Consider the following 25,415-nt stretch of genomic DNA (forward strand, 5'->3'; position numbering starts at 1 on the left):
AAAGCCACCATGCAACATCGACAGCTGCCACCACGCTGCCCTGCACCTCCATGCCCAGCCACCGATAAGTCTTGGGACTTGAAGAACCCTGTTTTTCACACCGAAAACAGAGCATCTACAGCCCTGGGTTCACCTCGTTCGGAGACACCTCTTGGTGCTAGGTCCTCCACGTTGTTACCACCGGCACAGAAAACTTCGACGGTCACTCCACACAGCTCCAGGTCCGCCGTGTCCCTCCCGGTAAGCCACGTCAAGCCGTTCTCTCCCTTTTCTCTCAGTCTCTCTCTCTCCCTCTCTCTCTTACCAGTGCTCAGCCACTCACCTTGCTGTCGCAACCACCACATCCGTCCAGCCCGTCGCAACTCCTCTCGGTGAGCCTCCGTGCTCAGCCACTCACCTTGCTGTCGCAACCACCACATCCGTCCAGCCCGTCGCAACTCCTCTCGATGAGCCTCCGTCACATAGCGTCTGTTTTTCACCCAAAGAATAGGTTCTTACGAACGTGCACATACATGCATGTTTTTCATCTAGATAAGCCGCGTGAATCGTCTTCGTTGGGGTTCATGGTCTTCGTTGGGGTTCATGGTCTTCTTGCTGAAGTGAAACTCGCGTTCAAGTGAACTGGGAGCTTTCTGTGCTATTTCTGGGAGCGAAACGCAAGAAAGACGGAGGAGCGTCTATCAGTTGAGGGCTGCAAATGAAACGCAGCGTTTCTAGCATCCACATGGAGGCCCGTGTACGCGGTGGGTACACCTCCCGGGTGCAAATAGAGTTTTTCATTGAAGTGTGGATTTTTTTTTTTTTAAAGAAAGTGTAAATTTTTTTATGAGATTCTAGTAGCCTCCTAAGTGACGTAAAGATGTAAACAATAAAGTGACGTGAATTGTAAAATGAATAAAGATTCGGACTTGTGAGAATTTTGCTTATTGAGATGTAAGACTTTCGCATCAACAATATATCTAGTGTGTATTTTTATAGATCTTTAAATTTTGGATCAATTTCTGATTTCTTAGGCTTGGTGTTAACTTGACAATCCTTTATACATTAAAATACGTCTTGCGCATCATGTGTGCGCCTATAAAAATATTCATGCAATAAAATACAATGCCAGCATTTTCTTTAAAAAATTGGACTATAATTCAAGAATATAAATAGGATGATCTTCCATCAATATCATTCTTCTTTATTGTGCTTCGGTACTCTCCATGGTATTAAAATAAGAATCATGCTAAGCTGCCGCCAGCAATGACCGTCAAACGTGTCGTGCCGTCTAGTATAAATTTGTCTTTTTATTTTTTTCATCTTTATTTTTTAATTTTTTTAACATATTTAAATATTTTTAAAAAATAAAAAAAATACATCAATACACTAAAAATTATTTCCTTAATCATTAAATAAAAATAAACAATTAAATACACGAACAATCAAAGTGAGAGGACAAAATGAGAGAACAAACTAGCATTTTCCTTAAAATAATGTCAAACTTCCAGGGTTTTAACTAATCAGTCTCTCTATTATTGTTTTGTTTCTCTTTCTTTTTGGGTAATCAGCCTAATTTTGAGGATTTTATTTTATTTTTTGGGAGTTGAATTAATGAGAAATTAGTCTTTTGATATTGGGCGATTCCAGGCTTTCCCACGGGCCACGACGATATAAAAGCCCATGGACTGGCATTTGCCCTCATTGGGCCCATATACCAGGGCCGGACAATAAGGTACTTAGGACAGATTAGTCGGTGTTTGTCCTTGCTCGTTTTAAACGAATGTGAGGTAAATAAAAGAAATCTTATTTGCAGTTATTGAATAAGTCGCGTAATTTTTTTTTTTTTTTAAAGAATGAGTAAATATATGATTCATATAAAAAAAAATTAATAGTATATAGTATTATTCGATAAACAATTAAAATTGATAGTAAAAGCTATTATTTATAGATAAAATCTATTTATAAGTCTTATATTTTACATACCCAACTCACCGCTGATGTAGAAACTTTTTCACATCATTATGCTAAAATAAATGATTGGCATTAGTATTATTCGATAAACAATTAAAATTGATAGTAAAAGCTATTTATAAATCTTATATTTTATATACCCAACTCACCGCTGATGCATAAACTTTTCACATCAGTTATGTGAAAAAAATGATTGACTTTTTAATTTTTTTTAAAGTTATAATGAGTCACATTATAAGTGGTGTGTTAAGACACCGACTTATATGTAACAAAACTCTTATTTATATAGAGTAAGAAATATTATGCTTCACCCTTAAATTGTTAACTTCAAAAAACTGAGTATAAAAGTAGAGTCAGAATTTAAATTTAAATTCACTACTCTAATAACATGTCAAATCATCTATTGTTACTCAAATTGATTAGTCAAATAACATGCAGGTTTGGGGTACAAGATAAAATACAAAATTTTCATATCTTCTCATCATTATATATTTTTCAAATTCTCATATAAAATATAATAAACAATTCAATTTTTTAAAATCTCAATACACATTTTTCAAATCCCAAAACAATAATAATATTAAAACATAATATTTTAAACTTCAAAACAAAACACAAAATTCTCATCTCATCCTCAAAACCTAAATAATTATCCTAAAAATTTTGGAAATAAAGAATTCAATAATTATTTCACATTTTATAATCGATACTATACAATGGCAAAACACTGAAACGGCCTCTTAGTTATAGAGCAAAGTTAAAAATAATAAATAATAAAAAAGTAAAAAAATTATAAGGTGTTTTACAAAAATACCCTTATTTAAAATATAGTTATGTAAAGTGTTGTAAAAAACGTTGTGTAAATCAGTTTTCAAAAATAAAAAAGGTACCACTTTGCCAGGGTCTATAGAATTTGACTTTTTCCTATATATGTAGTAAATTGTATTTCGTCACTTTGCTCCACCTTTATTAGTGGTTGATTCCTCCTTTTATATATTGGCCAAATCAGTCATTGAGAGATAAACACCCAAAATAGATTCGTTTCTGTACTTCGAGTTGAAGTAATTATTTCTAGCCTGTTTTAGTACAAACTTTAAAACTTGGTCTGTTAAATGGTTTCAAGCTACCTGCAATGATGGTTGCTTTGGGAGGAGGGATTGTTTTAGTTTAGGCAGGTATGATTGGGGTTGAGTTTTTGGGTAGTACAACCAAATGGGTTGATGTGTGTGTAAATGTTAGCTGGGTTGAGAAGTGAGAACCAGCTAAGCTAAGCCAACCCCATGAGCTTGCTTTCACTCATTCTTTCTCAATTATATCATCCTCCCTTTTCTTCTTGCTTTCTTCACGTGAGTATGTGGGAAATGAGAGAGAGAGAGAGAGAGAGACATGGGTTGTGACTAACTTCAATGCCATTGTTGTATGGTGGCACAAATACCTACCAATCTTTCACTTCAAGTGGGCTGTCTTCCAACATCTAAAACAAGACAACTTGCATTATTGGAGATAGCCTTACAAGATTTGTCTTCTCTACTGTTGTGGAGCTATTGATAGCTCCTTTTCTTGGATCCTATTGACACAACTCAAGGGTTAAAAAAAAAAAGACATGAAAATATAGATACATATACATTTGCATGCATGCATGCATACATATACCTCACTCAAGTGCTCGAGGGTCTTGCTCAACTCATCAGTACACACACACACACACCCACACACCCACATATAAACCCTAGATCATGATATAGATAACCCATCCTTACTAAATATTGAATATGATGACAAATTGTCTTCCACCAAGACCAAAGATACCTATTAATAGCTGCTATATTTGTAGTTGTGGCATTCTGTAGATTAAGCGTGGTCCATAATTTTTCTTCCCTTTTCTATGAATGGTACATATAGGATAGAGTTTGAATGATATCCTATAAATGAAAACTCTTCATTCAGTTAACTTGTTGTTGAAGATACCCAGAAGTAATATAGGTACCCAAATGGCACCAGAAAAATGGAATTTTAACTATTAGTTGAAGACATCACAGTTAAACTTATCCAAAAATAAAAAAATTAAAGAAGAATGAGAAGAACACAAGCAACTGTGTGGTTGTTTTACAAGAGATTTAATTTTCTGTAACAATCCTATTCACAAGAACATCGTTTCCTTCTTGAAAGAGAAGAAAAGTAAACTATGTTTTAAATCCATTGGCCATCACAAGCCTAAATGCAAAAAAAAATCATTTAAAGGTCATTTGGAATCAGCTCACACGACAAGTTTTTGTATTGGTAGAGTTCTGCTACTTACAAAAGAGTGTGTAAACAACACATCATTTATGAAGTTGTTATAGATGTAAAAAATAAATAAAGTACAAATTTTTTTTTATATTAGTTGATGAGATTACTTTCACTTTAAATATGTATATATTATGTCAATAAGCAGCTTACAGATATATTTTTCTTCTCCAAAAAGAAAAAACTTATCTATATGAGTGGTTTCTAAAAAAGCCTAAGTACTTATCTTGATCTAACTTAAATTCTTAAATGGACAAATTTACTTTTCCCCCAGCTGGCCAGTTTTGTCCCTATTCCAGAGTTGAGGGTGAAAATGCGAAGGAAACCCCTCTCTTTCCCCTCACCGCCAAGAACATGTGATACTGGGTCCACTTACCCTTGCACATGAACATGGCATATTAATGTCACTATTCTGCATTATTCCATCTTGGATACAGCAGAGCTTGATCATTTATGGCTCAAAAACTGCCTTTATCGAAATGTTTCTGTCCTTTCTTCCAAAATAAATAAATAAATTGGTTTGATATATCATATCTTGCTTTGATGATCAGTCACTAAGTCGGTATGCACTTACTCCTAAAAACAGAACATTTTCCAACTCTTTTTTCCCCTCAAATTTCAAAAGTGAATTTCAGTTTTCACTTTACCTGTGGTGTGGGGAGGCTAATGTCCACTAGTTATGGTTGGTGAAAGGTCAATTCACTTTATTTCTAAAGATTTCCCCCACACAACTTGGGTTGGAAATAACCTGTCATTTTGCACATTTGAAATATGATAGGAAATTGTTGGTGAAAGGGTGAAGAGTCTCTTTGTGGGGATGGGGGAGGAGGGTTTCTGGAGGAAAATCATAAGGTTGGAAACTCTTTATGCTCTTCAGGTTCTCCTCAAAGAATAAATCCAGCTGAGAGAAGAATAATTGACTCTTTGCCTTTAATTAGTCTCTATGTTAGGATTGTGATGGTCAAAATGTTGGGGATTTGAGGGCTTTATGGTTCTAAATTGCTTTGTAGACATGTGCTTGTGTTTTTGTTTAAAAAAATCTTTGTATTGAAATTTGAACTGCCTCGTTTGGTTACGCAGTTTAGATGAGATGAGATGAGATATTTTGTTGAAAGTTGAATAAAATATTATTAAAATATAATTTTTATTTTAGGATTTGAAAAAGTTGAATTGTTTATTATATTTTGTGTGAGAGTTTGGAAAAATTGTAATGATAAGAGGAGATGAGATGATTTTATGTATCCAAACCGGGCCTAAAGATACAAGAGGAGAAGATGGAGAACCGTACAAAAACTCCATTCTAATAACATAGAGCAATAAAGGAAAAAAATAAATCATTTATTTTTCAACCTAGGGTAAAAGGAAAAGAACAAGAGGAAGGGAAGAGTAGCTCCTGCCTTCTCTCCAATAGGCTCACATAGAAAAGGTGGGATAGGATGGTTTTCAGATAGAAATATTCTTTTAGAAAAGAAAGTTTGGAGACTGCCTTGTAGATGTTTGTGTATTTGATGTCTGCTGCAGCCTGCTATACTCGAAAAGACAAATCCAATATTGTTCACACAAACCCTCTCCTTTTGTGGCATATCTTTCATCACAAAACCTGTCTCCCGAGGTTTACAGATCCATATGAAAAATTCCCAAAGTCTGTTGTACCTCAGATGCCAAAAGATGCACCAGGCCATCTAGGACTTACTTCAACTTCACAATGCCACTAATATTTCACCCAACTGTATGCATTCTTTTCATCCCAATGGTAACTCCATTTTCCACACAAAACCATCCTCCTTGTACCCTTTATGGCAAAGAGTACATTAATAACTCATTTTCTCAACCAAATTTCTCCTAATAGTTCCAAACTTCAACATTAAGGTTTCATTTAGATAGTGAGATATTTTCAAGTATTCTGTAAATAGTAATCAAAATCTGAGATATTCTCAATACCCAAACTAGGCTTAAACCTATCCAAATTTCATTTCAGTTCACCTTAAAGTTACTGCCACTGCACACAAGCTTAGACTCTCACCCATCATAAATTATACATCTCTCCAGAAAAATATCACTTAAAGGCAAAGGCAGCATTATCACTTTTGATGAGATTGATAAACTTTTATTGTTCTGCACTATTGTCCAAAACAGTTGCTGCTAAAACTGATAATTGACCACACCACCTTTCCTTAATTCCAAACCACAATCTCTATTATTATTATAATGGGCAATTACAAACCACAATCAATTGCCCTTGGATGAGTTCTGCATACAAGCTAAGCTATTTATAGAAACAAAATGCTTTCTTTCTGCCAAAGTTCTTTTTTTTTTGTTTTTAAATGTTTTTTTTTCCAGAAGATATGAGTAAAGGTAGGTTTAGCAACAATGAAAAAGATGGATGGTGCTAAATTTAAGATATGTGGTCCAAGGATTATGAATGGCCATAGCTCAGTAGTCCCACTAATACAATGATGCAGAACCCCAAAAGTAGGAAAAGTTTTGGACCCCACATTTACCTTGGCTCTTTCCTTTCTTTTAATTTCTTTTTCTTTCCCCCACTCTGCCATTCTGTGAGCCCCCGTATCAGATGTCACCTGCATTCCGGCAGGCAACCGGTAACTTTCTTGGTGGATTACCGGATATTGGAGGTTTTTGGGCTCTAGAGCTGCTCTCTCAATCCAGCCCATCACGTTTGGTTGCTGTCAGGTAAAGAGGTAGCAGTTGGTGGGTGAGGAGACAAATGATTAGGGTTTGAGAGGTTTCGCTATACCACTCAAGGTTGTATTGGCTGGTATCATGGGGCATCAGAGGTGGAGCCAGAATTTTGCTGCAGGACTTTGTTTGGTGCTTCTGGATACGCACGGTAGGGGTTTTATCTTTGAGAATTGCTTAGTCAGATTTTATAAAAGGAAGATGGAAATACTTTAAAAATAATTATATAAAAATAATCACATAAATTAATATAATATGTAATTTATTAGATTATAAAATTATTTTTATTATAAAATAAATCAAATTAAATTAAATCAATTTTTGAAATTACTTTTATGTAGATACCACTAATATAACGCACATCAAGTTGTAATTTTTTTATAAAAAAAATATATTTATAATCGTGAATTTTACAACCATCGCATAATTATTTTATAAAAAATGAATAAAATATAAGACTCACATAAAAAAAATTAATTTTTTAATTATAGACCTTACTTTTTTTCAAAATAAATACACGACATTTACGTATTTCATAATTGTATATAGAATTATTCTTTTTTATATCCACTTGTGAGGAACCGCCAATAATAAAAAGCTACCATAAAATATCTATGGAAAGTCACCTTAAATGGAGAAAGCTACTCTTCACCAGCAAATTAAAGGCATGCATAGATCCTTCTTTCACATTTGACCATCCAAAATACTGAAACTAGTCAAAAAATAATTTGAATAAATTAAGATGTAACAAAAAGTTACTAGAAATTCAGCCAAACTAGTCATGTAGATAGCCCAAAACCATTTTATTATATTATTTGGTAAGTTGGCGTGTTAAAATCTAATAATACCACTTATTAATTTATTATATAGCTCTTTTTTTAAGTTGTGAAAAAAAAAATTAGAGTATTTTTTTATACTAGCTGATGATCCCATATGGTTCCCAGCATAAAAATTATATTTTCTAGTCGGTGTATAGAGCACATCTAATAAAATATTTACATGACATAATTTAATTTTAAATATAAATTTTAAATTCTCTTACAACAATGGCAAGTATATAGAATAAAGTACGACCAACAACCAAGGAATAAACAACTTAGCCAATTCATAAATGATAATATCACAAATTTAATGTGTAGACGGTGTTTTATTCGGAAGATCACAAATATCACCACATGGCAGAAATGGATAAGAAAAAGTTATAATGATGACGAAAAAGTTAATATATATGTTTAGATCTATCATATTTTTGTAGAAAAAATTAGAAACAAAAATCTCAATTGTTAGACAACTTAAAAATAATTACAGTTCTGAATCAGTTAGAATCAACTCAAATCGATTCGGTTTGAGACGGATTCAATTAGAACCAGCTTGAATCAAACTATTTTTTCGAGCCTTGCAGCTTCCATAAGAAAAATTATAAAATATATATAATAAAGTGATTACATGGTATGATTTAATTTAAAATTTAAATTTTAAAATTTGAATCTTATAAATCAAATTTTATAATTTAAATAATATAGATGATATATATTCTACACACTAATTTGATAATATAAAATCTCCCGCAATAAACCTTCATGGCAGGCCCTTCATGGTCATTGAAAAAAGTTATGACCAGGAAATAAGGTATCAGACGCACCCAATACATATAATGAACGAACAACCTTAGTTGTGTGGATGTTGAGTACAGTGTACTTGGACGAAGTACCCTTGTTTGGTTCACTGCGTACTCAATAATAGAGCTATAAACAGTAACCGTTATAGTTATTTATGAAAGAACAGCTGCTCATGTACTTCACCAGCAAAGGCATCATCATTATAATCCTGACTCCACTGAACGGATTTTATGCACTTGATCTGGAAATTTAGAGGGAAGGGTTTCATATCCTCGAGGCTGAACTCTCCATCACTAGAGTGGTTGATTCACGGTTGAAACTATTTATATCTCTCACACCGAGCAACCACGCTGGTTTAGGTCTAAATTCGAAATCCTTTCCTTCTATTTAAAATAATTTTTTTAAAAAAAAAAAAATTGCTGCTTTAATGATTCAAAAAAGCTTAAACTGTATTACAACTTTAAAAATATTAGCTAAAATTATAATTAAAGTCTTTTAGAATCATTATGAGTGACAAAGATCTTATCCCTCTATTATAGATATTATAGTTTAAGCGTTTAGATGTTGAATTGAGTTGAGTTAATATGATAAAATATTGTTATAATATTATTTTTAAATATTATTATTATTATTTTAAAATTTAAAAAAATTAAATTATTTATTATATTTTATATTAAAATTTAAAAAAATTATAATTATAATTTGAGATGAGTTGAATTTGATTTAGTTTCCAAACACACCCATCTCACATTTTCTAATTGAGTTTGGCTATGACGTCACTTGTAATCATTCAAGAAAAATTTAAGCCACGTTTGACCCATATTCTATAAGGACTAACCAAGGTTATATAGTTAGAGCCGCTTGCAACCATATAACGATGCAAGTTTCACACTTATAATTGAGTTTGATAATGATATCATTTGTAATCAACATTAAAAAAAACGCAAGCTACATTTAGGTCTGTACTTCAAAAAACTAGTTAAAATTATAATTAGAGTAATCTGAAATCATTAAATAGAAAGAACTTAGTACTTTAAAGTAATAAGAGATCTTAGTCATCACCTTCCTGTACAATTTACAATTACTGGTAGCTCAATAGCTGCAATGGGAATTAGTCGGCACCAAAAAATATACAAGCAATTATGATAGTCCTTACAGTAGTTGAAGCCGCATTTTGGAGGCATTTCATCCCTCATAAGTCATAATGTTCATTTGTTTTGCAAATTAATACATTCGTTTTGCACCCATTTTTCTTCTTTGCCAATGATGTGGTACATGTACTACCTTTTTGTTGTGTAACCATATATATATATATATATTGGAAGGGATATCAGGTCGTGCCCGTAGGGTCTCCAGGCCTTGATCTTGGCGCATCTAATCCGACCTGATATCATGAATAAAATCCGATAACAAATGGTAAGGGGGAAATAAATCGGAACCTCAATCTCTCGGAAGAGCCGGAGAGTTTACATGAAGGGGATGAGCTGAGATAAGTTGAGATGTTTAGATTCGAAAGTGACTTGAGATGAGTTGAGATAAGTTGAGATGTTTAGGAGATGTTTAGATTTGAAAATGACTGGAGATGAGCTGAGATAAGTTGAGATGAATTGTGAATAGTAATGAGATGAGTTGTGAATAGTAATGAGATGAGTTGTGAATAGTAATGAGATGAGTTGTGAATAGTAATGAGATTTGTAAGTTAAAATTGCTGAATAGTAATGAATAGTAGTGAGATGAGTTGAGATGAGTTAAGATGAACTGAGATGAGCTGAAATGACTTGCGAATCCAAACGAGCCCGAACTTTCTCTTTATTCTTTATTGTCAGAGAAGTGGCAATTAGACCATTGCTAAGTTTAAAATTTGACTAAAAATTGAGATTTTGATTAAAGTCAAAATTATTAAAGCAACTAGTTTATACTGGACCGTCTATCACAAAGTTAAAATAATAATATAATATGATATTATATATTTTAGTAATAAAATTTTTTAATATTTTTTTAATATTTTGAAAATACACTCATTATTAAGAATTTAATTTTTACTTAAAATTATTGTTTCACAATTATTTTTTCTTCAATCTAATTATCCAACATAATATAATCTTGTTTACAAAAAAACATTTCCCAGACATTATCTAGACGATATCTGTCCTTTGTCAATAATTTTAACTTGTGAATAAAATTTGTGAATAAGAAGGGAAAAGACTATTGTTAATTATTTGTGAATAAAATATAGATTTGATTAGTGAATAGTGACTCTCCAATTTTAAAAATTTCTTTAGAGTTACTGTAACTCAAAATCTAAACTAAAAGTTTTTAACTAGTCCAAAGCAAGTTATTTATACAAAATTTAACTATATTTTGGATTTGATGTATGATTAATCTAATACCAGTCCTCAGCCATCTTTTGTCTCAAATGGAATAAAATCCCAATGCGTGTTCCCTATAGTTTTTCAAGTTCCTTTCTTCTAATTCCTGAAAACTTCGAATAAATCAAACCTCCACACAAAATGTTGGGCGGATGTGTGTCTTCCTTAAAAAAAAGTACAAAAAAATCATTTCAATTTTTTTAAAAATACAAATTTTCTGTTTCCATTTTCTTTTATAGGCTTTGTGTTGATGATTGGAAATTTTATTTATATTAAAGAACAGAGATCCAAATAATATTTGGAGAAAAAAAAATATTTTTAATCTTTTTTTTATTATAATTGCCATTCGTAAATTATCATATTTATTTTAAAAGTGTTAGGTTCGAGTCTTAAAACAGGTTAATTTTATTGGTTTATTTTTTAAATATCCATATGAATTTACAGTCACGTAACCTAAATAAGAAATATTTCTAATATCAATATGAACAATTCTACTCATCATCCTTACACGTTACATAATTTTTTAATTTTTAATTTTTTTTCTCTTATTAAATATGTAGTACATGGATGATGAGTAGAATAACTTAATTAGTTTAGAAAGAATAAAACTAAAAAATAAAATAAAATAAAAATAAATGTAGTGTGTAGATGATGAATAACAAAACTCTATTTATATAAGAAAAATTATTCTCATCAGTCATTATTCTCATCCTACACCCTATGAAAAATATTCATATATCCTATAAAAACACTCCACATCATATGAAAAAACTATAGGTGTGGGATATAAGAATGAGTAGTGGCTAATGTATAGCATTCCTCTTTATATAAATGATACTTTCAGTCTGATATTAAAATATTTTTTTTGAGTCTTGTTAGGTACAAACAATTTGGCGTATCAAACTGCATACCAACACTGATATGATTTTTTTTATTGAAAAAAATAAAATAAGAAAAATTTTGATAGAAGAAGAAGATTTTCTTTCTCATGAAAATTATTTATGTCTCAATTCGCATCGTTTCATTAAATAAATAATTTCCATGTCAGTATTGATGCGCAGTTTGGTGCACAAATATGTTTGCAAGTAGACTTTCCTATTTTTTTTTTACAATATTTTACATCCAAAAAAACAACATTGATAATCTTGAAGCATTACCAACTTTCAAAAAATCAATTGACCGAGAAAACTCGTAATCCCACACCTAAGAGCACTCTTATTGGATTAGCTAAAAGTTAAATCCAATGAGAATTTAGTTATTGAATCATAAAATGTATCACATTGGAATAGCTATATTTGGAATATAGTTACAGTAACTTCTAAAATTATTTTTAAATTTGAAAGACATTGTTTATTCATAAAATCCATTTTATATCATTTGTTTATCTCTCTCGAGGTCTCCATCAATGTCTTTCTAGTTTCTATTTTTAATCCATAATTTAATTAGAATATGATTACTAATTAATATATAATATTATGAATAGTAAAATATGATAAAATAAAATAATTTCATAATTAAAAAAATTAAAATATTTTTGAAATTGATATATTAATTTGAATTAGTGATATATTAATTTAATAAGAATATGATTATTAATTAATATATAATAGGTAGAATAGTAAAATATGATAAAATAAAATAAATTAATAATTAAAAAAATTAAATATTTTTAAAATTATTAGTCATTCATTACTATATAATAAATAAATGTATAGTTTAATGTGGAGATTTAATGTGAATAATTAAAATTAAATTTATTTTATATTATTTTATTATTAAATAATGAAAAAATAATTATTACAATATAGAGATTTATGTAAATAAAATAATTAAAAATTAAATTTATCTTATATTTATAAAAAATATCCTTTAATTTTAACTAATTTAACGAGAGTACTCTTAAAGCTTCAAATTGTGAGTTGTGACAATAAAAACACAAAAAACTCTTGGAATCTCATGATTTCCTTTTCCTTTTCTGCAGGCATATGGTTTGCAACCAAACACAAAAAAGCTTCAGATAGCGCAGGCTTATAAATGATTTAATGAAGCTCGGTTACCCGTACAGAACTTAAAAACCCCGTTACACTTGCTTAAGCAGAAAGAGCCTCGCCCAATAAAATGAGACCAAACCTTGTCCCTTGGGGTTCATCCACATAGTCGCTGCCCCCCATTCCCAACACACACACACACAGACACTTTCAGACACCAGCACACAAACTTAGCAGAGTGCGACACACTGAGAGAGCAAATCCAAATGGTTGAGACAGAGGCTGATCCCTGTCCCATGCTTTTCAGTGTCTCAAGGGGCCATTTTTGAGCTTTGTGGGTCTAGAGGGAAGGCGTTATAAGGGTCAGAAATTGTTGTGGTGGAGATGAACAGTAGTGGGGGTGGCGGAGGAGGTGGCGGTGGGGGTGGTGGGTCTGGGAATGGGGTGGGGACAGTAATGGTGGGAGGGATGAGGTCACCTTTTACAGCGTCACAATGGCAGGAGCTGGAGCACCAAGCTTTGATCTTCAAGTATATGATGGCTGGTTTACCTGTGCCACCTGATCTTGTGCTCCCTATTCAGAAAAGCTTCGAGTCCATTTCTCATAGGTTCTTCCACCACCCCACCAGTAAGTCAATCTCTCCCTCTCTCCCCCCTACAGATTTATTGGTTTGATTCGGTTTCTGGGTGTGTGATTTCATTTGAAGAATCTCCCTTTTCGTATTTTTTAACCATAAAAATCAGTGCTTTGCGTTTTCTTCATTTCTCTTCGTTGTTTGTTTTGACAAGCATAGAGAACCGTTTCAGATGGGTTTTTTCTTTTTTATTGAGAAACAAAAAATTTTGTGGTAGTAAACAGAGAGTTTTGTGGTTATTGATGTACATTCAGAAAAAAAAGTTATTATTGATGTACTGGATATGTCAGTGTTTTTGTTAAATGGTCTTTACAATCTATTTTATCTCATTTTGGAAGTACAGTGAGCAAACAAAAGAATATTTTCATCAGTTTCATTCCCATGTGGCAGATGAGGGAATACCCGTGAGCCCATGAATCCGTTGACTTGAATTTCAGTTGGGGCTTGACTATGCCATGATCATCCCAACTCATTCATGGGCAAAAGCTTTACTTTTATTCCTTGGCATTTGGTTTTATTTTTTAAAAAGAAAATGGTATTTCATTTCATCTTGGTTTTCAATGTCATCAGAAAAAAATTTCTAATCGAGGTCATTGCTGTTTGTTTCCAGAGTTTGATTAGACGATTTCAATATAACTATTTCCTAGTTCTTCTACTACCACTCCAGAAACTGCATCTGGTGGTGTCTCCATTTCCCTAATTGTGCGAGCTACGTCCTTCCTCTACTTATAGCATATATATATATAATGTATATTTTGATAAGCATTTGTTTTTTGCTAAGTTATATTATATATACACAGAAACGGTACAAATAATGGGTTCTTATGCATCTGAAAGGAGGGCTCGTTATATTGACTTTCCAGCCATCTTGTATTCATATTCTTTCGTTGGTTTTGTGATTGTCGCTATATATAAAAAAAAAAGTATTCTCCCCGAGGCCATTGACCATGTTCTCATTTCTTTATCATGCTTTTTTGCTTTTGTAAGTTGTTGATATCAGAAGATTTTTTTTGGCTAATCCTATCCTTCTCTTCAGCAATTTTTTAACCACCCTCCTGATATTGTCGAAGTTTGGTTTATAAAGTGTGTCACTTTTAGCCTAATATATATATATTATATTTGTGACATTTTGCTGATGGTATATTAAATTTTATATCACTTTTATAATATATATATATGTATACATATATAATATATATAAAATATATATTATCAGTATATATTTAACATTTGGGTATAATTTTGCAGTGGGCTATTGTTCCTTCTATGGGAAGAAGGTGGATCCGGAGCCAGGACGATGCCGGAGGACTGATGGCAAGAAGTGGAGGTGTTCCAAAGACGCGTACCCGGACTCCAAGTACTGTGAGCGCCACATGCACCGTGGCCGCAACCGTTCAAGAAAGCCTGTGGAATCGCAAACCATGACACAGTCATCATCGTCTACTGTGACATCACTGACTGTTACTGGAGGCAGCAGTGGAAACGAGAGCTTCCAGAGCCTTCCATTGAGTGCCTTTGGTAATCCCCAAGGCGCCAGTTCTGGAACCAACCAATCCCAATATCATTTGGACTCTATTCCGTTTGGAATCCCAAACAAAGATTACAGGTATCACATTCCCTGCAATTTGCTTTTGCTCCAATTGGTTGCTTAGATAGCGTAGGGAAAGGAAAAAAATCGACAGTTTTGAATTCTTCAATTACATGAGAAATAAAATTCCACATTTGAGCTCATAGGCCTTTATGGATATGAATTCTTTTGTCTCAGTTTTGAGTTGTATTGCAAGTTATTGTAATTATTTCCACATTGTTGTTGGATATCTCTGCATTGTTGGACTCTTTGTTGGCCTTTAGACCAATTACTTAGAGATACAAATTGTGGGATTGCTTGGCTGTTAGAATTGTCACCTGATCTTAGTGCTATTTGGGCCCGTACTGTTGAAATTCTGGGGTGAGAGTGAAACTGGGTCGTCTGCCATCTGGGTAATGGAGATGTTAAAGATACTTTTCAATTTGCTGTCAGATCCAGGGTTCTGGGCCCTGATGTCCATAAGGATATTTCTCTAGGAGTTTTTAGGCTATTACATAGGGAGATGGTTTTTGACAGTGTTATTTTTGGTCTGGTTCTTTGCCTTCTGTCTTTTTTTTTTTTTTTTTCTTTCTGTAAAATTTCTTGTAGAGGTCTGACAACCATTTGACATGGTCCTTGGCATTCTTGTGCCTGGGAAGGTTCCTTCCGTCTTCAGTCTCTGCATTAGGGGAATGACGGGAATGATTGGCCTTTGCAGAATTTTGATGTCCAAAGTATTGCCTGGCATATGTGGAAGAAAGGAATTTGTCAGTCTCTTCCTGGATTTTGGTGATTCTAAAGTTGGTTATAGAGAGTTGATAACTATTTTCTTAAATTCTCAATAAATTGGTTAGTGTCTGCCATATATCACTTAAGTTATGACTTTTTATCTTTTTATTTTTTGGATCGGAAGTTATAGTTACCTTTAATGTGTCCAAACGTATGTTCTATTCCTATATGTGATCATTCTGCCTGACATTTTATATCTGCTTTGTTTGGTACTTAAACATATCACTCGTTAGGAAAGCTTTAGCCATTAAAATTGCTATTGGGTCTAGTGTTTGTTGGGTCCATTCCTGAATTTGTGTGGCAGGAGTAATATGGAGATTTTTCTGCATCTGGGTGATGGATATGTTGCATAAACTTTTTGATTTCTGCAAGGCTCAGGCTTCTGGGCCCTAATGTCCACAAGGATAGCTATTGAAATCCAACCTTTTTACACTCTGTAAAATTGCAGAAATCTGACAAGCATTCTGAAATTTTTCTTGAGCCTGCCAATTAGTGGCATCTTATTGATCTTCTGCTAGTGCAGTCTCCATCAATATATATATATATATATATGTATGTGTGTGTGTATGGGAAGAGTGGTTTCATGGGTCCGGCAGAAATTTTATTTTAAAAGTATAAATAGCTTCCAGTTTGAAAAAGGGAAGCGACTTGGACCGTATAAACTATTTGGTCTGTGCCTACAAAAGATCACTCTCCATAAGTCTTACTGATCGAGTTTATGAATGGTAATAAATTATTATACCCCTGACCTAGTCCACATTCCTTTTTACCTTAATTTTTTTTTACCTACTTGTCTGATCAAAGCCTTTTTTCCCCCTTACCCCTTAACTCGTTTTCCTTCTTTTATGGTTTTTCTTCTCATTAAATAGAGAGACAACAATTTTTTATTTTTTTTATGAATAAGAAAAAAAAAATTGCTTTATTTCCACAATTAAATTGTGAAAGAAGAACCTATATATCTGTGCCTCCCTCCACCTTTCTGTTACTCAATTCTTCTAATTTGTATCATTATACTTTTGTGTCAATTGTTGGTTTGGTTATAACATATCAAAAAAAAAAAAATTGTTGGTTTGGTTATAAGTGTGAAACGATCATAGTCATGCAACAATGCAGACAGAAATTTAATTACTATTAGAACTCATTTCGTGTTTGGAACCTAATGTAAGGATGCAATTGATAGATTTGATGTTGAAAAGGGCCAAGTACAATGGTTTTTGAAGAACTGTAATAAAGATATCTAAACTTTTCCAATCGTGTAAGAGGAATGCCAGCAATTTTCTTCAGATCCCCATGAAAGATTTTTATTCATTATCGTTATAGTATCTACAAAGTAAACTGTTTGGACATTAATCCTTATTAATTCATCCCACGCACCACTTCTATAAGGGGCATCTCGGGCATTAGTCCTTCATGTAATATGTTGCATTTCAAGGCAAGAAACCTTAGTTGCCAAAGGTTTAAGAAGGAATATATTATACTTGGAATTCGGAATTTGCTAACATTTTCTTTACTGATCAAAACAGAAAAAAAAAAAAGAAGGAATTTTCCAATGTTTTCTGATATTTTGAGATGACAATACCATGTACTGCACTTTAACATCATTACTACCTTAAATGATAGACACATCATATAGCAGCATTTTCACTCCCTTGTGTATGTATGTATTGGCCCCTCTTGTTTTCTCCAAGAACATATTTTTAGTTATATAATCTCGAAGGAAGATTTAATTTGTTAGATCATTAAGCTGGGTCTGCTTATCAATGGAAATGCACAGGTACCTTCAGGGACTTAAACCTGAGGTAGGTGAGCATAGTTTCTTCTCTGATGCATCAGGAAGCAATAGGAATCTCCAGATGGACTCACCACTAGACAACACATGGCCTTTAATGCCGTCCAGAGTTGCCTCATTTCCTGGATCAAAATCCAGTGACAATTCCATGTTACAGACTGATTATCCCCAGCACTCTTTTTTCAGTAGTGATTTTGCCTTGGGAGAACCTGTGAAACAGGAGGGTCAGTCTCTTCGACCTTTCTTTGATGAATGGCCTAAAACTAGGGAATCTTGGTCTGGTCTTGAGGATGAGAGATCCAATCAGACCTCCTTCTCCACAACTCAGCTCTCGATATCCATTCCAATGACAACCTCAGACTTCTCTGCAACGAGTTCTCAGTCTCCACATGGTGAGTTTCAATCTATAGAGGACTATTTCCTGCAAATATCTATTTTTCTGAATTCTTTCTTGAAACTACTGTGTTGCAGAGAATTGAGAGGAGCACGGTTTACAATTTTCTGCAGCCGTACCATGAAAGCCCAGACAAGTTTTAGCAAGTTAAGTTGAGCAATGCCCAAAAAGACTCTTGAAGTCTTTTCATTTTCCTTGGTAAGCTCTATGGTTGTGGGTTTTCTGCAAGGCTGTTTGTGTAAAACTACATTTGCAAGCTCAGGGTATGAATACTGGCCGGTATGAACATTGTGGTTGCATTATTCAATTTTCCTGGAACACAGCTCTTATAATTGTAATTCTCTTTTAGTGGTTTGGAAACTAGCAAGCTCATCAGGACAGCATAATGTTTGTAACTTTGTACAAGGATGCCTGCCTGCCTGCCTTCAATAACCCACACAATTGTGTCTCTGTGTGTGTGTGTCAGAGAGAGAGAGAGAGAGAGAGAGGACGTCTGGTTAAACTATTGCAAAGCACTGTCCAAGGTTATATTTTATCAGATGCCAGTTCTTTTGTAGTTGAGCAATGAGATAAAAGTAACTTCTAGTGGTCCATTTCTGTTCTGCTTGCAGAGAACATAATTGATGTGCTGGAAATGTGTCTTTTGTGGTTCCTTTCAACATGCAACGCTACCCACTTTGACTATTTAAGAAAGCACGTGGCACTTGCTCCTCCTAAATATCATCACTTTTTGCTTTTATTTTTACCTAAAAATTATTTATTACTCTTATGCTTAGTTTGTATACTGAGTTAATACCTCATTATTATTTTTTTATTATTTTAACACTACTAAGCACAAAATACTTTAAAATACCCTATTATCTAAATACAACTTCAGAGTACTTGTGCTTAAAGGTGATACTCTATAACGTAATAATATCAGAAAGTATCATGCATGGCTTTTGATACCGTTTTGACCTAACTTATGTTCGACAGTCGTCGGTTACATTGAAAGCTCCATCCTCAGGTTTGGAAGAAGGAAATGTGTCTTGTTCTAAGGGCGAGGAGGACCTTTCTTTCTTCATCTCTCGGAGTGTTGCTGCTTAATAATAAGCATCACATCACTTTCCTTCTTGATATTCATGGGCATGCATGGCAATAGGTAGACAGTAGAGAGGCAGTAGCTAGGGGGTGGTGGGGGCCCGGGGGTGAAAAGCTGTAGGGGATGCTAATGCTACAGTCAGAAATATGTGCGCATGGGAAAGTGTGGGGGACCCAAATGACAGCTGGGAGGGAGGTTGTCAGTGGTGGCTTCGCATCACGTGGTCTGACGTGTGTACGCTACTTTTCTTTTTCTTTTTCTTTTACCGTACAGCTTGTCCCCACCCTTTCGCTCATCTCGAGCTTTTTACACCCACCACGTCATGCCCAGAGTATTTTCAAATACTTATTTTTATTAAAATTATTTTTTTTTTTAAATCATGTTAAGCTTGTCAGACTTAGGGCAGGTTTGGAGCCAAAATTTAAATATAAAATTTTCATCTCATCTCATTATTACACTTTTTTTAAATCTCTATACAAAATATAATAAACAATTCAACTTTTTCAAATCCCAATACACATTTTTCAAATCCCAAAACAATAATAATATTAAAACTTAATATTTTAAACTTCAAAACAAAACACAAAATTCTCATCTCACCTCCCAAACCTACCTGATTTGAAAAATGTGTATTGGGATTTGAAAAAATTGAATTGTTTATTATATTTTGTATGGGGATTTGAAAAAGGTATAATGATGAGATGAGATGAGATGAGAATTTTATGTTTTGTTTGATATCCCAAACTTGCCCTGCTTCGTTTGGATCTCAAATTCATCTCAACTCATCATTACAACTTTTTCAAATCTCAATACAAAATATAATAAACAATTCAACTTTTTCAAATCCCAAAATAATAATAATATTAAAAAATAATATTCTAATGATATTTTATCATCTCAACTCAATTCAACTCAACTCACTTCAACATCCAAATACAACCTTAATTAAGTACTTAATTTTTAAATTATTAAATTTATCTCAATTCAAAATCTTTTCATACGTGAGACTTATAATTTTTTTAATTTAACACATATTTATACATAAGATTCACAATTTTTTTTAACTTTTTATAAAAAGTATTAAACTTATCTAACATCCAAACACACTTTAAACCTAGTTTACATGGGCTCACATAATTCCCTTAAATACGCAACTCACTACTATTCATAAAAAATTAAACTCAGTTCAGTTCAACATCCAAATACAACCTTAGAAATGGTTATTCAAACATATTAGTTTTGGCAAGTCTGAGGTGATATTTGGATGTTAGAGCATTAGCATTTTCAAAACTTGATGAATTTAGCTTTAAATGCTTGGCATTGGATTCACTATATACTCAAATCTAAATCTAAAACTTTGAGCAACAAGACATTTTCATTCATCGTCAAATTTGAAGACCTACTATTCATGGCTATCGGTATTATTTTACTAACAAAATCATATCTTTTGCTCGTGATGTCGTTGCTTTTCCCATTCCTTTTTCTCTGCCTTTCTTCCTCTCCCCCCGAAATCCATTTTCTCTTCCTCTCCATTTCTTTTTGATTCCCAGATTTCCTTTCTTCCTATCTTCTTCTTCTTCTTTTTCGCCAAGTTATCCATTTTCTTTGTCGTGAGAGTCACCAGTTCATCTTTACCCATTTAAAAAACCTCCACTGAAGTTCAAGTTCTTATGGGGTGTTTTAGGTAAAGGAGGACCTACATCACCTCCATAGGCGCACAGTTACTGCTCCATTTTCTTTTTTGATTCTTTGATTCTCTACTCCGAACGTTTTCTATCTTTGTGAGTTCACACTCTTCCCGTCTTTATATATTAATCATACATGCATGTATGAGAAATTTTGTACTGCATTTGTATGCTTATGTATGTATTTTTGCCTGTGAATAAATTTTGCATTCTATGTATGTATTTCAATCATTCTATTGTTTGTAACAAAGAGTTGTTTTTTCAATCTTTTTTTTCAATCATTTTGTTGTTTCTTCACGGGCAAATATATATTGAGTTGTTTGAAACAAAGAGTTCACACATATATCCTAATTTATGTACGAGTAGTAAAGTATGAGTTATTTGGTTCCACGAATGCCAATAACTGCACTTTTGTGCCTATGTGAATTATTTAGAGTGCTTAATATTAAGTTGACTACCATTGTTTGATCTTTTTAAACTTTTTATCAGATCTCATTTGGTAACAGTTAATTTTCTATTGTGTATAAAAAAAATTACTAACACTAATTGGGGTGGATTGTTTTAACTAAATTCATTTGAGTTCTTGACCGTCTCTGTTTTTGTTATTTTTTTCTATCTTTTTCAATCATTATAAGAATGTGGGTGTGTGATCATGTTTGGACTGATTAGTAGTGAGTTCAAATTGATATTGCCCAAGTTGTCATAATCTTTTGAAAAAAACTTAATTTGTTTGTACTTAACAACCTCTTTTTGAGCCTGATGGTCATAACATTCTAGATATTTATTGTCTAAATGTATGCCTCTTTTTGCTCTATTCAAAAGTGACAAATGACAAAAGCAATTGAGTTTATTTATGGATTGAACCAGAAGATTGAGAGTATATATATTCTTTTGAATGGTAGAACTAAGTACATCAAGTTGTTGTGAACTGCACAAGCATGAGTCTGTATTTGTGATGACTTGGAAAATTCGTTAGTGATGCTTGTCCAGTGGAAGAGTGAGTTAGCACTGATAAATTAACTCTTTCAAAGTAATTAATATTATTGCTCGACAGATAAAAAAGAAAGAAAGTTATTTTAGCTTTCATTATATTAGGACATAAATATAAGTTGGTTTTGCATATGTACTTATTGTTCCACTCTGTCCTTGGATTTCCAATGAATCCGAAGGTTTGCCATACATGCATTTTCCATAATTCTGTTCATGTGCAAACAGTTTAATCTAAATGAACTTTGGGGAAGCAACATGCATCAGGGGTTGATATTTTTAAAAAATGTGTTGTCTTGTATCTATTTCTTGTGCTGCCTGGTATCTATTTTCAAGTGCTGCCTTGTATCTTTTTTCTTGTGATGCATTGTATGTGTTGTTTTGTCTGACAAGTTAAACATTACGATTCTTAAAGGATAGATTTATTTGAGAAGGACTCATTCTTCATCACTCTCTTACAAAGTGGAGGAGAATGTTGTAATAGCACTCCAACATACACGCAACATTCTAATATTATGGTCCAAACAATCCTCTCTTCAAGGTGAAAAGAGGTTTTTGAAAAAAAAATTGAAAGAGGTGCATCTTTCACTATAGAGGAGGATAACTTACTTGTCTCCGGTTGGCTCAACATTAGTATTGATGCCATATGGGGTATTGATAAAAAGTCCACTCAAATGTGGGACATAATTTCTTATCACAAGTATAAAAAACCAAATACTGTGAACCGTTCGATAGGGTCATTGATCAATCATTGGTCCATGATTTAGAAATGCACAAAACTTTTTGTGCATTTCTAGCGCAGGTAGCATCATTGCACCCGAGTGGTGCGACTGAGCAAGAGAAAGTATGTACAATTTTCCTTAAATAATGTATTTATTTATCTAAGATTTATTTTCTGACAATATTTCAAGTTATTTTCAGATTGAAAAAGAAAAAATAATGTACAAAGAGATAAAGAAGGGGAACTTCACACTGGAGGATTGTTGGTGTCTTTTGAGACACCAATCCAAATGGCAGCAGCACATGATTTCAATGAAAACGAGGAGAAGGCCACACGATAAACGTCTATCCAATGAGCAGTCAAGTGAAGTTGCCGACGACGTTGTGGAAGAGAACGTTGAGAGGCCTCTAGACAAAAAATTTGAGAAAGATAACTTGAAGAAGTGGAAGGCCCATGAATCATGTGATGCTTAGTTCAACATGGCGTTAGAAAAAATGATCGAGGATAGACGGTTGTTCATGGAAGAGAGGAGAGCATGGGTGACAAAGGCAGATGAAGATAGAGGTGCAAAACTGGAACTTGATAAGAGAAAGTTTGAGGCGGAGATCATGAGTAAGGATTTTCCTGGCATGAGTGTCATGCAGCAAGTCTACTTCCTTAATATTCAGAGGAAAGTTTATGATGACTCTTTGAATAATTCCAAAGGTACATTCAACAAATCTCCATCCACATCTCATGGAGGTGTGTAACTGTTGGCTATGATTACAGATTTCCCGCTTTTAGTGGTTGGGCAACAACTATGAGATATGAATTTGTTTTTTGTTTTTAAATGGATGATTGTATTTTGAAAATGTTAACTTTTTGTGGGGTGATTGTAATCTGAATTGTGACTTGATTTTGTAAGGGGAGCTTCACACTTGATCTGAATTGTGACTTGATGTAGTCTGAATTCTGACTTGATTTTGGAAGGGAAACTTCACAATTGTAATCTGAATAGTGACTTGATGTTGGGTATATTTAGATGCTTGTTATTTATTTTGTATGATGGTAGCAACTTGAGTTAGATTAATCTGAATGCTGGGCAGCCACTATAAGATCTGATTTTTTTATTTTGAAGTTGATATGTAGCCTTTTTGTGTTTGACATAAACTGAACTTGTATATATGCCCCTGAACTTACTGTGTAACTGAAATTGCTGATGTGTAACTGAACTTGTTGAAATTATTTGGGTATTGCTACTGAAGTGTAAAACAGCTACTGAAATGTATTGAAGTGTACAACTTCTGAAATGTAATGCTATTTTCATTTGCTAGTTTATGAACTGGTTTATGGAGCTATTACATTATTTTGATACTGAAATGTGAATCTATTGAAGTTGCTGGTTTATGAACTAGTTTGTTGGTGTAAATGTTGGGTAGAAACATGTTGGTGGAAATGTTGGGTGGAAATGTTGATACTGAAATCTACTACAGCTTGGCCTTTGTTGGGTGATACTGAACGTCGGTGGATTTTGGGATGCAGCCTGTCCTTTGTATTATAAATTAATGTTATAAATTATAGTTAATTTTTGCATTTTGGGTTGCGGCTTGTTTTTATGATGGAAACAAGTTGGTTGGCTACACTATGGTTGACTACATTATGGTTGGAAACAAGTTTATAAAAAATTAGTTGGGAAATAATAATTTAAGTATCAAATTAAATTATTAATGTACACATGGTTAGTCTAATTGTAAAATATGAAAAAAAATTAAAAATATTATTATTAAAAAAATATTATATTATTATTTTGATGAATCTAATGGCTAATCCAATGTAAGGTTATGGATATGGAGGTTTTAGATTTATGAAAAATATATACTTTTCATCAAATTTTTAAAATGAATTCGATGAGTCCAATGCCAATGCTTTTATACATCCTAGGATGTTTAGGTAGCCACTATTGAAGAAGTGGAAATAATAAGCGAAAAATTTTTAAATTTCATTTTCTTTTAATTCTATATGCTTAGTAATAATGTTTAGGGAAAAGTTTGAAAATTGAGGCTCAGTTGAGATACAAGAAGTGTTTCATTTCATATTATCTCTTCATTATAATTTTTTCAAATTCTCACACAAAATATAATAAACAGTTCAACTTTTTCAAATCCTAAAATAATAATAATATTCTAATAATATTTTATTTAATTTTCAACTTTTATATCAACTTAGTGAAATAAGTGAAATATATTGTTGATTAGGGTTGTACAACAAACCGAAAAATTGGTCGGGATCGACTCAGATTGGCCGGCTGAGCTTGGAACCGGTCGAAACCGGTGGAGAATCGGTCAGCGTGTGGTACAAAATTGGAAAAACCGATATCGGCCCGTTCGGCATCGGTTCAAGCTGCTGAATCGGCCGACTAAAGAAATTATTATTATTATTAATTTTTTATATATTCTGTACTCAAAATGACGCATTTCTACTTAAGTTTAAGTGGAATTTCATCGTTTTAATCATATAGCTATGTTTTAAATACAACTGAAACGATGTTGTTTGGTATTCTGTACTCAAAACGTCGTTTTATTCATAACGTATTAAAAAAAAAAGTAGAACGACACCATTTGGTTTAAACCAAACGGCGTCGTTTTGATATAAATTCGCTTATTCCTCACGTCTCAGTTCTCATCCTTTGCAACTCTCTCTCTCTCTCTCTCTAGTCCCTAATCTCTCAGACGAAACTCGGTCTGAGAACTGATTGTGAACCGCCGCATAAATGAAGCATCGGCCGGCGTCGGCGTTTCTCCTCTCCATCGATTGGTTTCGGTCTGTTAACTCTCCCAAAACTTAAGCGTCAGTTGGCGTCAATTTGCCCAAAAACC

At 33.1% G+C, this 25,415-nt stretch overlaps 1 protein-coding gene across 1 annotated transcript; it reads left to right on the plus strand.

Moving 5' to 3' along the window:
* Positions 1 to 12,990: 12,990 nt before the first annotated feature.
* LOC109010217 (growth-regulating factor 4-like) lies at positions 12,991 to 18,679 on the plus strand. Its single transcript, XM_018990975.2, has 4 exons — positions 12,991 to 13,540; positions 14,796 to 15,153; positions 17,678 to 18,084; positions 18,164 to 18,679. Exons 1-4 carry the CDS (start codon positions 13,297 to 13,299, stop codon positions 18,169 to 18,171), a joined length of 1,017 nt encoding a protein of 338 aa, XP_018846520.1. The 5' UTR covers positions 12,991 to 13,296; the 3' UTR covers positions 18,172 to 18,679.
* Positions 18,680 to 25,415: the final 6,736 nt, after the last annotated feature.

Source organism: Juglans regia, chromosome 13, assembly GCF_001411555.2.
Source record: "Juglans regia cultivar Chandler chromosome 13, Walnut 2.0, whole genome shotgun sequence".
Taxonomy (NCBI): Eukaryota; Viridiplantae; Streptophyta; class Magnoliopsida; order Fagales; family Juglandaceae; genus Juglans; species Juglans regia.